The sequence below is a fragment of the Bidens hawaiensis genome, unplaced genomic scaffold (assembly GCF_021521415.1).
Source record: "Bidens hawaiensis isolate Kalapana, Puna unplaced genomic scaffold, B.hawaiensis_p1.1 tig00008883_1, whole genome shotgun sequence".
NCBI classification, from domain to species: Eukaryota; Viridiplantae; Streptophyta; class Magnoliopsida; order Asterales; family Asteraceae; genus Bidens; species Bidens hawaiensis.
The window spans coordinates 201327-222391 of NW_027491643.1; the positions used below are offsets into that span (position 1 = coordinate 201327).

General features: G+C 33.2%; 1 protein-coding gene and 1 pseudogene across 2 annotated transcripts; one reads left to right on the forward strand and one right to left on the reverse strand.

Annotated features, from left to right (window-relative positions):
• Window positions 1-342: 342 nt before the first annotated feature.
• On the forward strand, window positions 343-15294 carry LOC143530283 (structural maintenance of chromosomes protein 3-like; annotated as a pseudogene). Its single transcript, XR_013134829.1, has 28 exons — window positions 343-774; window positions 914-989; window positions 1149-1187; window positions 1266-1333; window positions 1440-1511; window positions 2593-2672; window positions 2782-2860; window positions 2929-3046; window positions 3116-3291; window positions 4084-4329; window positions 4797-4918; window positions 5132-5276; window positions 5451-5623; window positions 5952-6051; window positions 7266-7402; window positions 8702-8903; window positions 10111-10198; window positions 10265-10413; window positions 10819-10970; window positions 11054-11226; window positions 11980-12182; window positions 12270-12340; window positions 12415-12566; window positions 13021-13189; window positions 13307-13453; window positions 13526-13618; window positions 14156-14330; window positions 15081-15294. The product of XR_013134829.1 is annotated as a structural maintenance of chromosomes protein 3-like (transcript).
• Window positions 15295-17823: 2529 nt separating this feature from the next.
• LOC143530276 (uncharacterized) lies at window positions 17824-18830 on the reverse strand. Its single transcript, XM_077025856.1, has 4 exons — window positions 18649-18830; window positions 18436-18517; window positions 18243-18347; window positions 17824-18142 (listed from the first exon to the last, which is right to left on the reverse strand). The coding sequence occupies exons 1-4, from the start codon at window positions 18828-18830 to the stop codon at window positions 17891-17893; spliced, it is 621 nt and encodes a 206-aa protein (XP_076881971.1). The 3' UTR covers window positions 17824-17890.
• Between the last annotated feature and the right edge of the window lie 2235 nt (window positions 18831-21065).

The window sequence follows — 21065 nt, forward strand, 5'->3', positions numbered from 1 at the left end:
TGTTTATGCTCTTTTGAACACAATTTCTTACAATTCTGGAAGTTTTGTAGATAATTTTGTGCTTTATCTGATATGAAAAATTGTGCTGTATACGATCTTATGTTCGCTGTCTGACCTAAGATAGTTTAGTCGGTATTCTGTGAACTTTGTGCTTTGTTTGCTGTCTCTGCTTGATTCTGATGTGTTATGTTTGTAAGTCCAAGTTAAGTTACATGGTTTGATGAGTATTTTTTACCAAGAGTTAAGACCATGGACTTTTTATTTATGGTTGCTTAATCAAGTGTTGGAGGTTTTTGTAGTTTTGCTTCTTCATTATGCTGTTCAACCCAGTTCACAGAAGTGTTTTTTTATTTGGGAATTTATGAGTCTGACTCAATTAGTCTAGGTGTATTTTTGTGAAAAATTGCTAAAATTGGACCCTGTTGTAACTGTGTGTGAATTTGAGTCAATAAGCTGTACGCTATGTTGATTAAATTTTCTGCATGGTTTATTTTGTGCTTGATCTAGTACTTTGACGAACTTAAAGCTTTGTGTGAAATGCAATTATTTAGAATTTGACTAGTGGTTACTGGTTCTGTTGGTGTTTAAAAACATGAGATTGTAACATTCACTTCGATGACTATTTTATTGTTTTAATGGAATTTGGGAATTCTCTTCCTTGCTTCCATTATCATGCTGTTTTTTTTCATATTAGCTATGTTATGTTGACACGTTTTCAATGTGATTATCTATAGGTTTGAGCAAGCCAAGTATATCAGAATGTACATAAAACAGGTAATTGTTCTAGTTCCCATACTTCTTTTGCTTCTAACGTCTACCTTTTTTGTTTTTTCTTGTCTTGAATTATTCTTTATTCTTCTAACTTGTGTATTCTTTGTTAACATCTCCATTTGCTTGTGGGGCTGTACTACAGGTCATAATCGAAGGGTTTAAGAGCTATAAAGAACAAGTTGCGACTGAAGACTTCAGCCCCAAAGTTAACTGTGTTGGTATGTTATTTGTTCTTGTTCTTTGACCAAATTTTCTCTGTTATTCTCGTGCAATACTTTCTCATATGCATCTTTATTTGTTATGGTGGCTTTTTGAAGATTCAACTAAGTAAAAAATATGTATTCTTTTCACAATAATTATTCAAATTTCAACTGCAGTTGGGGCAAATGGATTTGGGAAGTCAAATTTTTTCCATGGTACGTGTTGCTCAATACCTTTTAACTATCTTTTATCACTTTTTGTTACATCTCAACCTACCTGATTCATTTTTGCAGCAATTCGTTTTGTTATAAGTGATCTTTTTCATAACCTGCGTGTTGAAGATAGGCATGCATTCCTCCATGTATGTTGGTTATGCTTTTATGGGTTTATCAATTGGTCACATCAATTGGTTTGCAATATTGATTATTGAGTAATAAATTTTATGTTTTTATGTAAATATTGCTCAGGAAGGAGCAGGCCACCAAGTTCTATCAGCATTTGTCGAGATTGTATTCGATAATACTGACAATCGTATCCCGGTAATCTTCATCATCTGTTAGTGGGCATAATATATATATAGAAAAGGGTTCAAATAAAAATAAGGAGTTTCCTAGGAATGGTAAGAACCAATAAATTTATGACATTTGTCATTACAAATTATGGTGAAAGAACAATTCTAGGAAACTATGTCGGTTATAATGATGAAAGAGTAATTCTAGGAAACTATGTCGGTTATTAGTAATTTTAAATCTCAACCATTGATTAACATGATCCAATGGCTATGATTTATTCCTAGGATTCCTAAGAAACTATTTATTTTTAGGATAACCCTCCCATATATATATATATATATATATATACGCGTGTAAATCATTATTTGTTCATTCACATTTTGTTATGATGGTTGCTCACAATGTTGATATTGCACACACATGCTTAAAAGAGAGCAGATGAAGTAGAAAGAAACAAAGGATATAAACATCAAGATGTAGAGCGAGGGAAATGGTAATAAAGATTCTAGGATAAATAGCAGGCTAGATACATAAAAGTATAGTGACTGGCGGGATAAGGATATGAAAACGTGTATTTTTGTAAGTGATTCATCATGAAAATTTTTGTTATTTTTCAAATATAGTTTAAAAGTGTTTTAAATCATTTTTTAATATGTTCTACATAAAAGTCTGTTTTTAGTTCAGAACATGTTACTCATAAAACTGGATAACGTTGTGGAAAAAACAGAAAATATATATTTTTAGAACAGACAACTTCATAGCTTTTAAGCAGTTGATCAAAAAACAAAACTGAAACAGTTACATTTTTCAAGCCACTTGCTTTTGTACTTGAAATTTACTCATTTTAGTGAGGGCTACAAAGTATGATAGAAAGTAGGGACATAAAACAATATAACAAGCAATAACTGAACTGAGGCATGGAACTTCTGATATTATTGATATATTATATGCACTTGTTTAGCTGTTTGCATGCTAGATGACTTGCCGTTTTTGGCTAGTATGGTCTTAATTGTTATTTCTTGCATCGCTAATGTATCGTGTTTCGTGTAGTTTAGTTTCTAATTAGGATTTATGGTTGCTGATTTTTTTTTAATTTTTTTATTTGAAGGTTGATAAAGAGGAGGTGCGTCTGCGGAGAACAATCGGTACTAAAAAAGATGAATATTTTTTGGATGGGAAGCATATAACGCGAGTACAACCTAATTTATAATTTGTTTGCTTCTGTTTGTCAACCTTCTTGAATTATATTATTATCTTGTTCAAGTGTTTTGACAAAGAAGGAAATGCACCATTGTAGGAAAACTGAAGTTATGAATCTGTTGGAAAGTGCTGGATTCTCTCGTTCTAATCCATATTATGTTGTGCAACAGGGCAAAGTATGACATCTTTTTCATCTGATTTTGATTGGTGAAGTATATATTATTAATAATCATGCGTATTGCAGATAGCATCATTGACTTTAATGAAAGATTCAGAACGGCTGGATCTACTGAAGGAAATTGGCGGCACTCGGGTTTATGAAGAACGTCGTCGCGAAAGCTTAAAAATCATGCAAGATACTGGCAAGTGATTCTTAAGAAATCCATTTCTTGCATTTGGTGAATCCTTTCTTATTATTTTTATAATATCAGGAAATAAGAGAAATCAGATAATTCAAGTCGTGCAATATCTAGATGAGAGATTAAGAGAGCTAGATGAAGAGAAAGCTGAGTTGAAGAAGTATCAGCAGCTTGATAAGCAGAGAAAGTCACTAGAATATACTATTTATGACAAAGAAGTTAATTATGCACGTAAAGAATTGGTTGAGGTAATTTTATTTAAATGTGTTTCTCATGGCTATTATCTTTTCAAGAATAAGCAAAATTTGGAATAACCATGTGCGTTTTCATTTTTATTGGCTTGAGTGAGTTCTCAGTTTATTTTTCCATGATTAAGCTTCTTACTAAACTGAACGAAAAAGTAGCAAAGCTTAGGGGCTTATCATTAGGTGTGTAAATGAGCCGAGACTGATCTCGACTCGTTTAGAGCTCTTTTTTCAAAGCTTGAGCTTGGCTTGTTAATTATTATTTAATTTATATACATTTTAACTAATTATTTTTATTATAATTTTATTATAGTTTTTATATGTACTATAAGATATTATTAGTTATTTTTATCATAATTTCATATATATATATATATATACATACATATATATATATATTATACATTAAATGAAAAAATAAGTAATAGGCTTGATTAGGCTTGCGAGTTAGCTCAAGCTCGATACATGTATTAAACAAGCTTATTTTGAGGCTCGAACTTGTTTAAGCCTGGATCGATTCGAGCCTTTAACAAGCCAATCTCGAGTAGCTCACGAGCCAGCTTGGCTTGTTTACCCTCACTTATCATGCATAAGTTTTTCTTCAGATTCGAACAATTTAAAGGATTTAGTCCTGCAAAAAAGTGGTTTTATGCATACAAAACAAGGTTGAGGAACTTTAATCGCGCACAGTGTGGATTAGGAGTGAGGAAGAAGCAAAGAAAGGCCAATTTTTGCTTCATGAATTTGTAAATTTGTGTCATGGTGTCTAATGCAAACGTGTCTTAACAAATTCAGGTGGATGAGGAGCGAAATGCCATATCTGAGGAGGTAATTAGAAAGTACAATTCATCAGTGGAGGACGAGGAAGAAGTAAAGAAATTAGACAAGTTATATAAAGATCTCACTAGAGAGGTACAAGGTTTAAGCCGAGAAAAAGAGGCAATAGAGAAGCAACGCACAAAAGCTATTAAAAAGCACACAGAAGTTGAACTTGATGTCACAGATCTCGAGGAGAGAATCACGGCCAGTAGCAGAGCCAAGGTATTGCCACCTCATAATTGTAATTGCATTAGTTTTAATCCTGAAATAGATTGTTTTGAAAGAAAGTGCGAGTTAAAGGGTTATTTCATAAAAGATTCAAAAGATAGATGATTTTGGTAGGTTTATAACTTTATATAGTATGACAAGGTTATTAAGGGTTAATTTGTTTCCTTGTTTAAGGAAGTCTTGTTTTCCAAGTTGTTTGTTTAGTTTAAATTGAAGGTTAGGGTCATTTTTTTAGTGTGAAAGTTTTATTCAACAATAATATATTGATAGAGTCATGATTAATGCTTGATCATAATTCCTAGTTCTGTTTTCTCTTTTCTGTTTATTGATTACACACCCGATTATCCTCAGTCGAGAATTAGATGTCATTTGTGTCTTGTTTACTTAAGAGATGGGTCGATTTAGGTTATTATTTCTTAAAATGTCAAACGGGTAAAATAACATGAAAGTTTATGCTGTAGGATGAAGCTGGAAAGCAGCTTGAGGTTCTGCGCAGAGAAATCCAGCAATCAACAGCCGAGCTAAACAAAATCAGGCCTTTGTATGAGGATCAAGTTAAACAGGAGGATGATATCACAAAAGGGTATTATTTATTTATTTACTTTTCACACACCAAACATCTGGATGTATTTATTTGCCAGTTTGCCATGTAAGACTGAAAGTCGTAATCTCTCATATGCTTTTCTGATATATTTCTGTTCTCCCAGATATTATTAAAGTTGTGTTGCCTGTTTTCCTCTCAGTCTCTAATTCAATTCTTACTTAATGTTTATGCATTGAACTGCTTTTGTGATAGAATTATGTTACGGGAGAAGCAGCTCAGCATACTCTATCAGAAGCAAGGGCGTGCAACCCAGTTTTGTTCTAAAGCTGCACGTGATGAATGGCTTCAAAGAGATATTGATAAGTATGACAAAGTTCTGTCCTCAAATGAGAAACAGGTAATCGTTTATGGAGATGTTAAAGATTACATACTTATTAGTTTCTTTATCAATCTTCGCAATTCCGTCTATAGTATATAGGGGGATGCTTAATCTAGTAAATAATTTGGATTTGATGTAGTACTGTTGTGAGATCTCATTTATGGAATGCCTCCCTTTTTTTGTATGTTTTAGGAAAATCTACTCAAGGATGAAATTGCTAAACTAGAAAGAGATTTGGCAGCACAAACTGAACATGTCAAATTTCGTGAAGCAGAGATAAAAGCCTTAGAAGCTCGGATATCGAGTTATCGCCAAAGTTTCAATCAGCATAAAGCGAAGAGAGACGAGCTTCATGATAAGCGAAAGTACACTTATATTCTTTGTTCTATATAATCTGTTGTACTTGTCATTTGCTAGGGGTGTGAAATAATACTATACCGGACCCAAACCGACGGATTATGGGAACCGAGTACTGGACCGTATACTACTTTTTTTAAGACCAGGGATGAGCCAGACTTAAACTTTGGGCTAGTCGGTTTAAGTGTAGTTACATTGTTCCTTTTATTAGAAGGAAAAAAAAGTGGTTCCGGTTCGCTTCGATTTAGGACTTGTCCCGTGTTTTGCAAGTTTTTGTTTGTCATGGTTTTAAGGAAAATTAAATGTACTATATACTGAAGTTTATTACCCTTTCAGGTCTTTGTGGGGGACAGAAAGTGAACTTAATGCTGAAATTGAGCGTCTTAAAGCAGAAGTTGTGAAGGCAGAAAAAGCTTTAGATCATGCTACTCCTGGGGTATGTTAACTTGTCCGCGTATTCATTAAATGTGATTTTTAAATCTTTAATTCTTAAAAAGGTGTTAATGTCATGTTTTTGAAAGATACCTTATTAAAGAAAAGTTTAATTTGAGAAGGTTTTTGAAGTATTATGGAAATCTTTATTAGGCATGTGACATGATTTTTATTTTAAAATATGATTCCTGTAATTGATATTAGTTTCCCTAAGTGGTCGCAGGGGTTCTACCACTAGGGTTGGCTCATGAAAACTTCTGATGTGCGCGTATATAGAAGTGACTCGAATTAATGAAGAATAACTGTCTAAAGTAGTAAGCAATCATTGATAGCTTAGTTATTCAGGTTTAGGTTTAGAAGCACCTTTTTCTCTATTTTAGCTTACCGTAGTCAAGAGTAAAGTTTAAATATTTAATGTAGTGAATTGTTTTAAATTTTGTCTCTTAAATAATAGTTTCTTTGTATAAAACGAACTCGATGGTTGTAAGTTGTAAGTTGTAAATTGTAACTTGTAAACACTGGAGTGAACTTTGGGTTAGTTTCAAATTTCAACTCATTCTACTTTTATTGTAGTTGAAAGTATATTACATTAGTCGACCCATTTCAAGGTTGATGGGCTGATTATTGAAATGACTACATCTATTTGAAGGGCATTTTTAGCAAGATACCATGAAATTCTAGAATATTTTGTATAACTATGCAAGTCTCTTGAATAGATATATTACATGCATACTTGCAGGTGTTGATACATATAGTCTGATATAGATGTACATGGATTTACACCAGCATACATGGATACATATCCATACATATATGTGTAGCTTGAATCTTAAATCTTAATACTACCTCTCTCACTAAATATATGTGTGTGTAAATTTGTGTGTGTATATGTAGAGTTTTATGCATATGTATGCATCAATTGCTAGGTACATATCTATATAAACAAACACACACGCATGCACACATGCACACGCCTAGATATGTGATATCATTCGGATGTACATATGTATGCTTAGATCTGTATTTCCCATATATACACAAATAAAGTTTCCCATTTATGTACATAGCTATGCATTTAGATATGTATTTTAGACATGTTATCTAGCTGTATGTTAATACATCTCTAGATAGATATGCATCAATGTATATATGTGTGTATGTATGTGTATACATGAACTATGTTTGCTGGTGTTGGCTTGACTATTGTACAATTAACAGGACATAAGAAGGGGAATCAGCTGTGTCAGGAGAATCTGCAGGGACTACAACATTTCTGGAGTGTACGGTTCAATTATTGAGTTGCTTGAATGCGATGAAAATTTATTTACTGCTGTTGAAGTGACAGCTGGCAACAGGTTTTCACAAACCCTTTACAGTCATCTTTTATATTCGTTTTTTTTATTGTTTTGTATATCAGTGGTGACTCAGTTAAGGGGTCGGGGGTAGCCCAGGCTACCCTCAATTTTGTAGGCGAAGTGCAAATATTTAAGCTTTTAGCATTGTTATGAAACCAGTATTTATACTATATTTAACAGTTTGAAAACATCTCGTATACTTGGCGGAGTGGTTACTGTGCATGACTGTAAAACGTGTGTGTTCTGTCCGCGCAGGTTTGAATCCTGGCGTCCACGGTTTTTTTTTTTTTTTTTTTTTTTATAAACTACAACTTTCAATTTTGATACATTAATTGGAAACTGTTTACAAAATTAGTCCTTATCTATCACTAGCTTATATGCCCGTGTGCTACACGGGTTGAGAAAATGTCTTTTCTTAAACATATTAATAACAGTATATAATAAAATGTGTAAAATTTATAAAAATCAATTTCACATATAACCATAAAATTCAATTAAAAATATATTGTGTTAAGAGATATAGGTTCTAGTTTTCATTTACTAATTTCTAAACACCTTGTTATAGAGAGTATGATGTTTGTATTTAAAGATTATTCGCATCGAATAATCCATTTTGACCTTTGAATCAGGTGACAAAAAAGTTTCAAAGATATTATCATTTACAAAATTACATCATAATTAGTATGGTTAACTTTTTGAAAAATATTTAACTTAAAATATGAAGGGGATAAGTAAACATAGTAAGTTAATTTATGTTATTTATATGCTTAATTTTAAAATTTCTTATCAAGTTTAGAAAAATATATTTTTTTTTTGTATATAAGATTGTCAAAAGAAAAAATCGAGAATGTTTATGAAAAAAAAAAGTTTGGACAAATTTTTACAAAAACGTCATATTAAATTTTAAATTACTAATTATAGGCATGATAAAAAATGTTATAAAAAAAAAGAATAAGTATATTACACTGTATTATGAAAAATAAAAGAATAGCAATCAACAATATAATAATCAATAAAACTTTGAATCCATTAACTATAAACTGTTTGCAAAATTAGGTTACCCTTATGTCCAATTTTTTTTTGAGATACCCCTGAATTTTTTTCTAGATCCACCACTGTTGTATATCATTGTATATAATTTTCTATACCAAATTCAGATGTTGAGCTATATATTTCTTAGTATCTTAGTTGTATGTTATCTATTCAGATGAGCTTGTTATAATTCAGTTTATTAATTTGTTTAAATCATGAAATTAGCAAAGATTATAGTGACATACTTGTCTTGTTCTTCTTGTGCAGTTTATTTCATGTGGTGGTTGAAAATGATGAAATATCAACACAAGTTATTCGACACCTTAATGCTGAGAAAGGTGGAAGAGTTACATTTATTCCCCTTAATAGGGTTAAGGCTCCTCATGTCAATTACCCACGAAGCTCTGATGTGATACCTCTTCTTAAGAAACTAAAATACTCCTCCAATTATGATCAAGCATTTGGCCAGGTTAGCAATCACCTATAAATTTTTCATTTTTATATGTGATGATAAATCAGGCTATGTGAATATCTGATCCATCTACGAGATTACAAGTTGATTCTTGCCAACTGAAAATAAATATCAGCAGTAGTGTTCAAAATTTTACCTGCTTTGTTCTCACCAGAAATTCATATCTACATATTAGCGACATGTAGTATTTCAGAGCTGTATCGGGTATTAGTTGTAACTGCGTAGCTTTCATGTCAAGTAAAATGCAATATACAACATTTAAAAGGTGTACACTTGGCCTGAATATACAATAATACACAAATACCTGATGACTTTTTTTAGTACCTTTCCAAAAGTTATTCTCATGGACTTGGATATACCGAGTTTAAGAATCAGATATTATTTCGGATATATTTCTTGGTGTTTACTCTCTACATTAGGAGGTATGTATCTTAATTTGTATACAAAAATAGCATGATAGAAAAGAACACTATCACTTATATATTTTGGATACTAAGAAACCCTATACTAAAATTATGTTTCTATTTTACATGAATTATACATTTACTTGCACTGTACTATATAATATTCTTTGAGAGTTGAAAGGCTAAGCTGAATAATTTTTTACCATACGCAAGAAAGCAAATATTAAGCTGAATGATCTTGCCATATTGATATCCATGGTTTTAAATTGTTCAAATAAATTGATTCAAGAGTATTACTCTATTTAGTTAGTTAATAGATAACAGACACAATGTGTTTGGAAATGTCTTGTTAGAATGAATTCTTGTTACTACTGCCTTTTATCATTTGTCACCCCACGAACCACCTTACTTTACTTTTAGAGTAACTAAATGAGTGAGCTGGCATACCTGTTGTTTAACCTATGTTATTAATTGCTGTTCAATTAATATGGACATAGCAATTAATGAACTACCAGCAGGCGGATCTTCATGAAAAACCTATTAATCACTTAACATATAATTATTCTCAGGCATAAATAGAAACAAAATAATAAAGTCAAAGAACAGTCTCTTGTCATTCACATTTTATTGCTATTCATGAAAAGTAAAAAAAAAAACTCATGATTTTGGTTCTTCATGGTAATTTCGAGTTACTTGCCTAATTATGTGACATATAAAGAGATATTGTTTACCAATGGAAGGTTATGTAATACGGTTACCAAATCTAATTGTATATGGATGTTGCCCATTTTACCCCTCAAGTTTTTGCTAGAACTGTGATTTGCCGAGATCTGGATGTTGCCACCCGTGTTGCTCGTACTGATGGTTTGGACTGCATTACTGTCGAAGGTTTGCTTTATTATTTGCTTTTGTTCTTGCCTTCAGTTCTGTTAGCTTATCCTTCATCTTTTACAGGAGATCAAGTTAGCAAGAAAGGTGGTATGACAGGTGGATTTTATGATAAAGACGTTCAAAGCTAAAGTTTATGAACATCATTCGACAAAATGCCATGGCAATCACTGCAAAGGAAATCGAACTCCAGAACGTCAGATCTGAACTTCAGAATATCCTTTATACGCCCACTATATCTACTTAAAGTGGTTTTTTACATGTTTCTTACATAATTGTGCTAAATTTTAACACCACTTTTCTCTTTTAATCTTATAAATAATTGGTATTAAATATTGTTGCAAAACTACATCATTAAAATGATAGTAACATTTTTTAATAATGTAATTTAGAAGGTTTTATGCATTTAGATACCTTTTTGATGACTTTCAACAACTTGGTTGACCTGCATGACCAGTATGTCATGTCTTCTTTTTTCTGCTTTTTAACTATATAAATACTTGGTATGATAAACAAGAGTGAAAAACTAAATTGTTTTTTATAATAATCTGAACTTTTTTAATCTGCGGTTTCAAAGGTTTGATGTGTTTAGTAAATGGTTTGGACTTGACGTCTTGCACTTATAGACAAGGAAATCAATAATCTTATTAGTGAGCAGCAGAAAGATGATGCTGAGCAGGCACATGAGAGATCAGAACTGGAACAGCTTAAGCAAGATGTAGCTAATGCCAACAAGCACATACTTAACATCTCCAAAGCTCTTGAGAAGAAGGTTTCTGAGGCTTTCTCTTGCCCGCTTTTTGACTTTAGTCAATCTTCCGATCTAATTGTTTTATAAAAATTGTAAACTTGCAGCTGAAGTTACTTGCAAACGTACAGACTCAAATTGACCAGGTCAAAGCTAATATTGCTATGAAAAGAGATGAAATGGGAACCGAACTTGTTGATCACTTAACCCCAGAGGAACGGGATTTGTTGTCACGATTGAATCCTGAAATAGCTGAACTTAAAGATCAGCTTGAATCCTGAAATACCGAGTAGAGGTATGCTGATATTGTTACCGGGATCCACATCAAATTTGAGTTTCTAGTAGAGGAGGCAAGATGGGTGGGTCGGGTGGGTCTGGTAATGGGTCAAAATGAATTTTGTTTGATTTGGGGGTCATTAAATGACATTTTCATGTTTATAAACAATAAATGCTCTTAGGCTTGAAAACGAGCCGAACGAACATGAACAGGCCATGTTTGTGTTTGTTTAACTTTAACTGAACAAATTATCGAGCACGCGCAAGTAAAAGAACGAGGTCTTGTTCATATTTGTTTGTTAAGAAATCGAATGTGTTCATGTTTGTTCGTTAATAGTAAAACTGACGGTTCACGAACGAATGAAAATAACTAAACATCGATGAACGAATATAAGTGAACATAATTGAGTAAACACCAATTGAAAGTAAATGTGAACATCAATCTGTTGGACCTGAAAACTAACGAACTTAATTGAATTTAAACGAGCGAGCTAAAATGAATGTTTAACATAAATAAATGAAGACGTGTGTTCATGTTCGTTTGTTTAGGTAAATGAACAACTTTTTCAAGTTTGTTAGTTTATTAAATAAACACACATAAACGAACTTCCTGCCGAATGCTTCACTGAACTTGCAATTCGTTTACAAGCCCAAATGCTCTATTTATGTTGTGCAACTTTCAAACTGTTTGCCCACTATGATATTTTATTATCATCTATTTTTTTTATTTGACTTATTTAAGATAAATCACACCGTTCATTGTTTTTAAACTGTAGACTGAAACAAGGAAAGCAGAGCTTGAAATGAATTTATCAACCAATCTTGTTAGAAGGAAACAAGAACTAGAGGCAATTAGACAGTCTCCAGAAACTGACATGCTAAACTCCGAGGCAGAAGTGAAGAAACAAGAACTTCAAGATGCAAAAAGAGCTGTTGAAGAAGTGAAAAAACAACTCCAAAGTATGAAGTTTTAGATATTTTTATGTCATTTTTGGTACACTGGTCGGTTTCCCTCACTGAACTATATTTATTTCTTTTTATAATTAGGAGTGTTGGAGAACATAGAAGACCGAAACAGGGAGTTAAAGAAAATCAACAAAAAGAAGAGCGAGTTGAAGGTAATTTTTGTTTTTTTAAGGTAGGACTATCGTGATGTTAATTTTCACTAGTATTACATTTCCTTTAAGTGCAGGCTCGTTTGGATGAATATGAAAAGACCCGTCAAAATGAAGATAAACGAGCAGAGCAACTTATTAATAAGAAAAACATTTTACTTGCAAAGCAAGAAGAGTGCACCAAGAAAATCAGAGAATTGGGTCCCTTATCATCAGATGCATTTGAAATGTAATCATAGTCTCTTGACCTCCATCTTATTTGACCTGATTTATTTTTATCACACACAGACACAGACACACATATGTATATGCAGTAGAGATGGCAAAATGAGTGGGTCGGGCGGGTTGGTTATGGATTAATCTTTTTTGAATAAAATGATTTAGGAAACTAATATATTATGTAGCTTTATATGAAACAATTTAGGAGGTTGTAATGTTGTATATGTTTAAAAATACAGTTTTGGTGGTTTTCAAACTGTTTGATCGCCTGGTTCATATGCCACGTTTTCTCTTTAGCTATTTTTGTATATTACCACTTTGAGATAAAAAAGTAGCCTCAAATTTACTCAAATGAGAGTTAATGGGTTGTTGCCACCTCTTAATTATAGGCACACTATCTTAGTTGCTCTTCATTATTGTATCAGATGTCATATACTTTTCTTTTAACCTAGTTAATAATGCAGGCATAAGCGGAAGAGCATAAAGGAACTATATAAAATGCTGCACAAGTGCAATGAACAATTAAAGCAGTTTAGTCATGTAAACAAGAAAGCACTTGATCAGTATGCCAACTTTACAGATCAAAGAGAAGAACTCCAGAAGCGACAGCAGGAACTTGATGCTGGCGATGAGGTATAACTTAAATCATATATATTTTTGATAAAATCTTTACATTGTAAAATAGTTAGTTTAGGTTGCTGGTAGTTTGATATATTTAAAAAGAAAACCATGTTAATGTCTTGTATACAGAAAATCAAAGAACTTGTATCAGTACTTGATCAACGCAAGGATGAATCTATAGAGCGTACTTTCAAAGGCGTGGCAAAACATTTTCGTGAAGTATTTTCTGAACTTGTGCAAGGTGGTCATGGATTTTTGATCATGATGAAGAAAAAGGTTAGTTTTTTTAATACAGTTTCTATCCTTGTGTGGTTTCTAACTTACTGCATATGTCTTCCAACAAAGCAGGATGGTGAACCCGCTGATAATGATTATGACGATGATGGGCCTCGGGTTGATGCTGAGGGGCGTGTTGAAAAATACATCGGCGTGAAAGTTAAGGCAAGTGCTATCTAAAATACCTTATTTTTTTCAATCACAGCTAGGGGTGTCAACGAGCCAAGCCTGAGCTTGACTATGCTCTAGCGCGGCTCAGTTTGACTTGTGAGAGCTCGTGCTTGAGCTTGGCTTGTGATCTGTTTAGTAAAGCTTGAGCTTGGCTCGCTAATTGTTTAATAATTAATTTATATACATTCATAGTTATTTGTATGTATATATATGTGTGTGTGTGTGTGTATATATATATATTCAATTCTAATCTTTATATATAACATAACACATAATAAATATTATAATAAAAATACATAATTAACTCATTAAGTAAAACTTATATAGATAATAGGTTTGCAAGCCAGCTCGAGCTTGATAAGTGAAGCTCGGGCTTGAGCTTGTTTATCAAATAAGCTTATTATAAGCCTCAAGCTCGTTTAAGTTTGGCTTGGTTCGAGGTTTTAACGAGCCAATTATAGTTAGAGGTGGCATGTAGCTTTTGAATTTATAGGTGTGGAGGTTCATTTTGAGTTAAGGTTAATATTGCAGGTTTCTTTCACGGGACAAGGGGAGACACAGTCTATGAAGCAGTTGTCTGGAGGTCAAAAGACTGTGGTTGCATTGGCATTGATCTTTGCCATACAACGATGTGATCCGGCTCCGTTTTATCTGTTCGATGAGATAGATGCAGCGTTAGACCCTCAGTATCGAACTGCAGTTGGAAGTATCCTGCTTCATAAATGAAGTTTTTATAAGTCTTTCAGAGGTGGCAAAGCGGGTGGGTCGGGTGGGTTCATTAATGGGTCAAAACAGAATCTTTAGATACGCTTTGGCCCAAAAAACTGTTCAAAGTTATTATTTTGACAATAATGATCATTTTTTCCGCATAAAATGAATTAATTCCAACTCTTTTCTAGGGGTATAAACGAGCCAAGCTCGACTAGGCTCGAGTTTGCATCGTTTAATTTTACAGATAGTTTGGCTCATGAGTTGTTTTTCCATCATATCTATATAGACGTGTGTGTCCTGTGTGTGTGTTTTAGTTATAGTTTTGTATATAACATAAAATATATATTCTTTAGTTATTTATATCATAATTTTGTATACAGTATTAATAATAAATAAAAATTATATAGATAACAGGCTCGTAGGCTTGCGAGCGGCCTCTTGCTCAATAAGTGAAGCTTGGGCCTGGGCTCTCTTAATTTTAGGTTCAAGCTCGGCTCAATTCGAACTTTATGCAAGCAGATTTCGAGTAGCCCGTGAGCGGCTTGGCTCGTTTACACCCCTATGTTTGACTAATGCTTTTAGCTGTCCTTTTTGAGTTTTGTTTGACCAATGAGACATAAGAATAACTTGAATTGGCCCATTTAGAAGTAAATGGGTCAAATTAGTCATTTTATTATCTAGTGCTAGCTAATCAAATAGATTGTTGTTGGATATATTATATGTATCCTTAACAACTTTTTTCTAGATATGGTTCGTCGTTTGGCAGATACGGCAAGTACACAGTTCATTACAACAACGTTCCGACCCGAACTTGTGAAAGTTGCTGACAAGATATATGGTGTGACTCACAAAAACCGGGTCAGTCATGTAAATGTTGTCACCATGGATGAAGCATTGGATTTCATCGAGCATGACCAAACCCATAATGCTGAATGAGGTGCAAATGGTAAGTCCTTTATTTACTACATTCAGGCCATGATTCAATATATAATTTTAGGTCATACAGATGCTGTTTTAAAAATAGTAATAAGTGGGTCCGGTTGGGTTATGAGTCAAAACGGATAGTATTTTGGTTTGGGTAGACAGAGAACATTGTTTTGTCTAAAGTTTTGAAATTTCTATATTATAATTACTTAATTAGCGTGTTAAATATGATTATAAAAGTTGCTATTTCTGAAGTAGTATGATATTTTGAATAAATGTTATGGGAGGTTTTATGTATTTAAGTACTTTTTAGACCCATTTGAACGGTTCCAGTTTTATCTGTTTGGACCGTTAAAATGAGTGGAAGCTACCACGTGTTATAGACAAGCATGTGTCAGTATGATTACAGATATTATATGTTTCTAAAAATCTTATGTTATTTTGAGTAAAAATGCTTTAGGAGTTTTATGTTATGGACTAAAGTCTAAAATGACAGTTTTGGGTGGCTTTGCTTGACTTGTGTCTTTTTCTCACAGGAAGCTAAGCTGTGTAGGTGTAGTTGTTCAATATGGACTAGAGGATTTGTGTTGAATGAAGAAATTGCAGTACCTTATTATCTGTAGACAGTAGGTTTATAAATTGAGTATGCTTGTTAACTTTAACATTCTGGTGTATTTGTTAAAAACATGAACCCTAAATTTCTTCGTGTTAGTATGTTATTGTTTCTGTCGATCTTGGGGCTGGCGGAGCGTTTGATGGGATAAATGATATTTGGTTGTTTGGTCCCAAAAGGGATTATAAACCTATTATGAACTTGTGATTGAGCATCGTTGGATAAGTTGTTGAATTGCATCTGTTATATATGAAAATGTTCCTAATTCTAAAATATATATATCTACAGTAAAAGTTTTGAAAACTACGTAACAGTTGAAGCTTCGACTGGTTTTGTGGTTAAGAAAAAGGTACCTCACTTGTAAAAACAGAAACTTGTGATATAGTTCAAAAGAAAATGCTATAAATATAATAGTGTTCTTGCTAAAAACTACGCAACATAAAAATAGGCATTTTGACACACCACATGATACCCAAAATAGCCATCATGAACTGTTTATCTCTCAAACTTTAAACCTCTATAACTAGCTTTCATCTTCATCTTTCTTATTTCTTCACAAAATCAAGCAAATCTATAGTGTAACTCGCTTAGTTTTTCGTGAAGAATACAACCATAGTGATAGCAAATCAAAGCAGTAACGGATAAAAAATTGATATGATAATAAAACGGATAGTTCAATGATTGATTTCGGATACAGATTCACCACTGAGAACAAACTATCGGGCTACGATCTTTAATCGAAGATACAGACACACCACTCCGAATAAGAAACCGTGTCAAAGAACACCACTCGAGATTCCAAAATCGAGCTAGCATAGACAAATCAATCTTAATCTCACACGTAAGAGATAAATTAATCATACTCATTTTTAAACATAAACTCATCTGCCTTTCTCATTCTTCACAAAATGTTTACATAGAAAAATTGAAAACTATCACTAACCACCCCACTAACCAACCTACAAAGGTGGGCATAATAAAAAGAATAATAAAAAAACACACATAAAATTAAATTGCAACAAAGTAAACTAAAGAAACAAACAAAAAAACTTAAATTGCATAACTTGAACCGCCACTCTGGATATTCGGCCCGACCCGCTTAAGAGATGCCTATCACATAGTGTTTGTTTTCTACAAATAACATATTTTGAGAAATTTGCGTAAGAAAGTGATGAACTCTAGAGTTCATAGTGTAAATCCGATGGAAGCAGCTTCCTGCATTGTCAGTCCGACGATTGATTTCAAAGTTCCATAGGATCCACATCTCTTCCGTCGGAAAGACAAAACATTAGCACTATAATTTTCAGCTGTGTTTCAAAGTTAAGTTTTCCATGGGTTAATTTCGAAGCAGCTTTCAAAGTTGTGTTTCTTTAGTTTTCCATCAACTCTATAGTTTTTAGTCTCCTTGATTCTTCTCTTTAAACAAGTTGAAGGATAAGTTGTGTTTCTTTAGTTTTCCTAAGGATGCTGATAAAAAGGGTACTAATCACTTTATTTAATCAATCAAACATTTCTGAAACAGATTTACAACCAAATCTTTACACCAAATGATCGAATACACACAAAGCAATACGAGCAAGGGCAGACCTAACCTATGTTTGAAATAAATCAATAGGCTATCATTTCTTCTAACTTAATAGAAAACAAGTCATAGATATCTGAGGTAGCGCAAATGATCTCGAGAGTGACCCACCCATAAACACACAGCCTCACAAAATATTACCACTTCCACCTAAGTTAGAGTAACTTTCAAGTTTTTAAATTGATTTGATCCGTTTCTTTTTAACTTCAACTAACATAAACTGTTAGGAGATAAAAGCAAACCCACATGAAGGAAAATCAATAGAAATAGTTGAATCTAGTCTAGTCTAGGTAATAATAATAATAAAAAAGATAGATAACTAGATACAGTTTTATTATATGTACTTATACCACTACAAAAACACCTAACCAAAGTATTGATTAAAACGAAAAAACCAACAGCATTATTTGTAACAAACATCTGTTTTGTTATCAAATCAGTTTTCTTCAAGGGCAGCAATCTCATACCTAACTTCTTCAAGAACCTCGTTAATAACGGTAACCGCATCCTGCACCCCTTGAATGGCTTCCTTCATAGCACTATCGTACTCTGCGTCCGCTTCCGCTTCCTCAGTCCCTGCAGCCTCGGTTATCTCATGAACATGCACACATTCATGCTTGCAGTTTTCATGGCTCACTAAACGCTCTGATGGCCGACCCGCTTTCTTCAAAACCTGAACCGTTGCAGTCTGTTTGAAAACAAGAAACTGTCAAACATGCTCTTCTAGTCTTTTCTTACCCATCCTCTATAGTATATAAATGTATGTATGTGATTAAAATTGAACATACCAGATGCAGTTTTTGTTTTTCTTGGAGTTGAACAGACCTCAACAAAGAAGCTAAATCATTACGGGAGTAAACGGGACTGAGAAATGTTGACTCTAATGCAAGAACCTGCATTATTTTATTTATTATGTTATTTGATCACAGGATGAAAAGAAAAGTTTGAAATAAACATGGGTTGTTGTTGTTGTTTGTTTACCTCCTTAGAACAGTCACTAAATTGCAGTGTGATTTCATTACAGAGTTGCTGGTAAGCAGAATCTCCCAATTCATTGAATCCCCTGCAAGCCAGTAATGGTGTATTATTAGTATTGTTATTATATGGTCTATATGTCATAAGAAATAAACATGAAAGTGACCCTAATAATTGGAAATGAAAGAAACGAATGAAAGCATAAGAGAATAATAATACTTTTTGAGTTTGGCATAGGCTTGGGCTCTTCGCTGTTGGACATGGAGAAATTGGCGAAGCAAGGAGACGATATGGAGGTTGATGTTATTGTTGGCAACACCACCTTCTTCTTCTTCTTCTTCTTGTTCTTGTTCTTGTTCGTCTGATGATGAAATTCTGACTTTGTTTTCGAAATCTTCCATCCTTTTTCCGATCTCCAACCCACCCCTCCCTCGTTCCTTGTTTTCTTTCTTTTTTCACAAGTTATAATAATTGGAAAATTCCCTTAAATGCTTATACACATTATCCCCTCCTCATTTTTTTTACTTACTTTTATGGCATTCCAATCTAATATCATATCTTTAAGTTTTATAATAATTGATTTACATGAATAAAAAATTGGTTCCACTATTTGTACGTGTTCGTATTCGATGAAAAATTAAATGAACAATATAAGCACCCCCTTTGTGTTCGTTCGGTTCAAGTTGTTGTTGATCTTCATAGCATGAAGGGTCTTTGCTACGTGTCAATTATTCTACGGTCTTAGTTGTACTTTTGATAACTAAAGTGACGGAAAAAAACTAATTTATCAATTATGATGAAATTACATAATATGATTTTCGGTTTAGAATGTACATTGTAACAACTACGATTAGCTTTTGGAAGTTTGTTTTACAAGGAATTGAAAAAATCGAATGTTAAAAGTATTATTTATGTGATTTTGTGAACTTCATATTTATGGTTTAAAAAAATTATATGACTTTACACAATTACATATTCAATGTTGAATAAGTATCGGTTTATTTTTATACATACTTCTTTGTTTTTATTTTAATACAAACACTACTAGAAAATTGAGCAATTGCTACCAAAATTTGCCACCGTAAAAAAACGGTAGCAATTTTAACGACCGATTTAGCAAATTTGCTATCGAAAACCGTAGTTACTTGACACGGTAGCTATGCGGTCGAATATTTTGCAACCGCTTATTTTCGGTGGTCGGAGTTTTTGCAACCGGTGACTAGGTGGTCAGAATTTTTGCAACCGTGCCTAAGCGGTCGGAGTTTTTGCAACCGTTAAGCGGTCGGAGTTTTTGCAACCGGTGGCTAGACGGTCGGAGTTTTTGCAACCGTGCCTAAGCGGTTGGAGTTTTTGCAACCGTGCATAAGCGGTCGTAGTTTTCGCAACCGTTCATTTTAAACGGTCAGAATTTTTGCAACCGGTGACTAGGCGGTCGGAGTTTTTGCAACTGCGGTAAGTTTTTGTAACCAGTGAGGAGCTTTTGCAACCATGTCTAAACGATCCGAATTTTTACAAATGGTTTTAGTTAACTGAATTCTATGGATTTTACTAACCAAAGGTGCCACATCCCAAAAAAAAAGCAGATAAACAGGTAATTGTTCTCCATCGTATTAATCACAATCGGACGTGGCCAGACTTTGAAGAAACTGATTTCACAATCCATCTCCATTAGTCAATTGCTCTCTGTTGAGCATTGGACAGATCGCTTCAGTTTATGGCGAATCTTGTCATCTTCTCCGGCGGCAGAACATTTCTCAATAACAGATCGCATCATCATCATCATCTTCTTCGACTGAGCTATGCAAATCTTCAGCGGTAACAGATCGCGTCAATTTCCGACGAATTCGAGCTAGGAATCTGTACACATTGGATGATAAACGGAATCGAGGTATGTTTATAGCTTTTAATTTCTAAACCTAAATAGCAATTGAGATTCGTTCACGTTGATTTCATGTGCTTTACAAACTCTAAATTAGGGTTCATATTAAGTTTATCATCCACTGTTTAACTAGCAATCAATATTTATTCATGTTGATTTGTTATGTGTTTTCACTACTTTGAAGTAATAAGACCTCTAAATTAGGGCTCATATACTGTTTATCATCCACTGTGTCAATCAATTGAAAATCCAAGATCATATACAAACATATAACTATAATTCTCATAAACTAATGCTTTATTAACTTATCGTGTTCCCTCGAAGTTTGGAGATTATGATGGCAAATGCCTTACAAACATAACTTTAAGTGCTGCTGTAGAGGTTTGATTTCTTGTTTCAACTCTTCATATTGTTTCATTATCGAATAGTCTAATGTGGTTTAAATCTGTATTTATATGATTTTGTAGATAGTTGATAAGCTTCAACGATATATTGAAGACGGTGACATGGTAAGAAGTCACCAAGAATATATTCTTTTTCTAGATATAAGTTTCATTTTTTTTTGTCCTACATTTAGTTAATAATATGATATGACACAACCGAAGTCGACAAAAATGTATTCTTCTCTGGATTTATAAGTTACTTTATCTTTTTGTAGGTAGATGACTTTTGTTATAGGGCAAATGACTTTAGTTGGTTGCCTTGTGAAGAAACAACTTAATGAGATGGGGAAAAATAAATGCTTACACAGAATCTA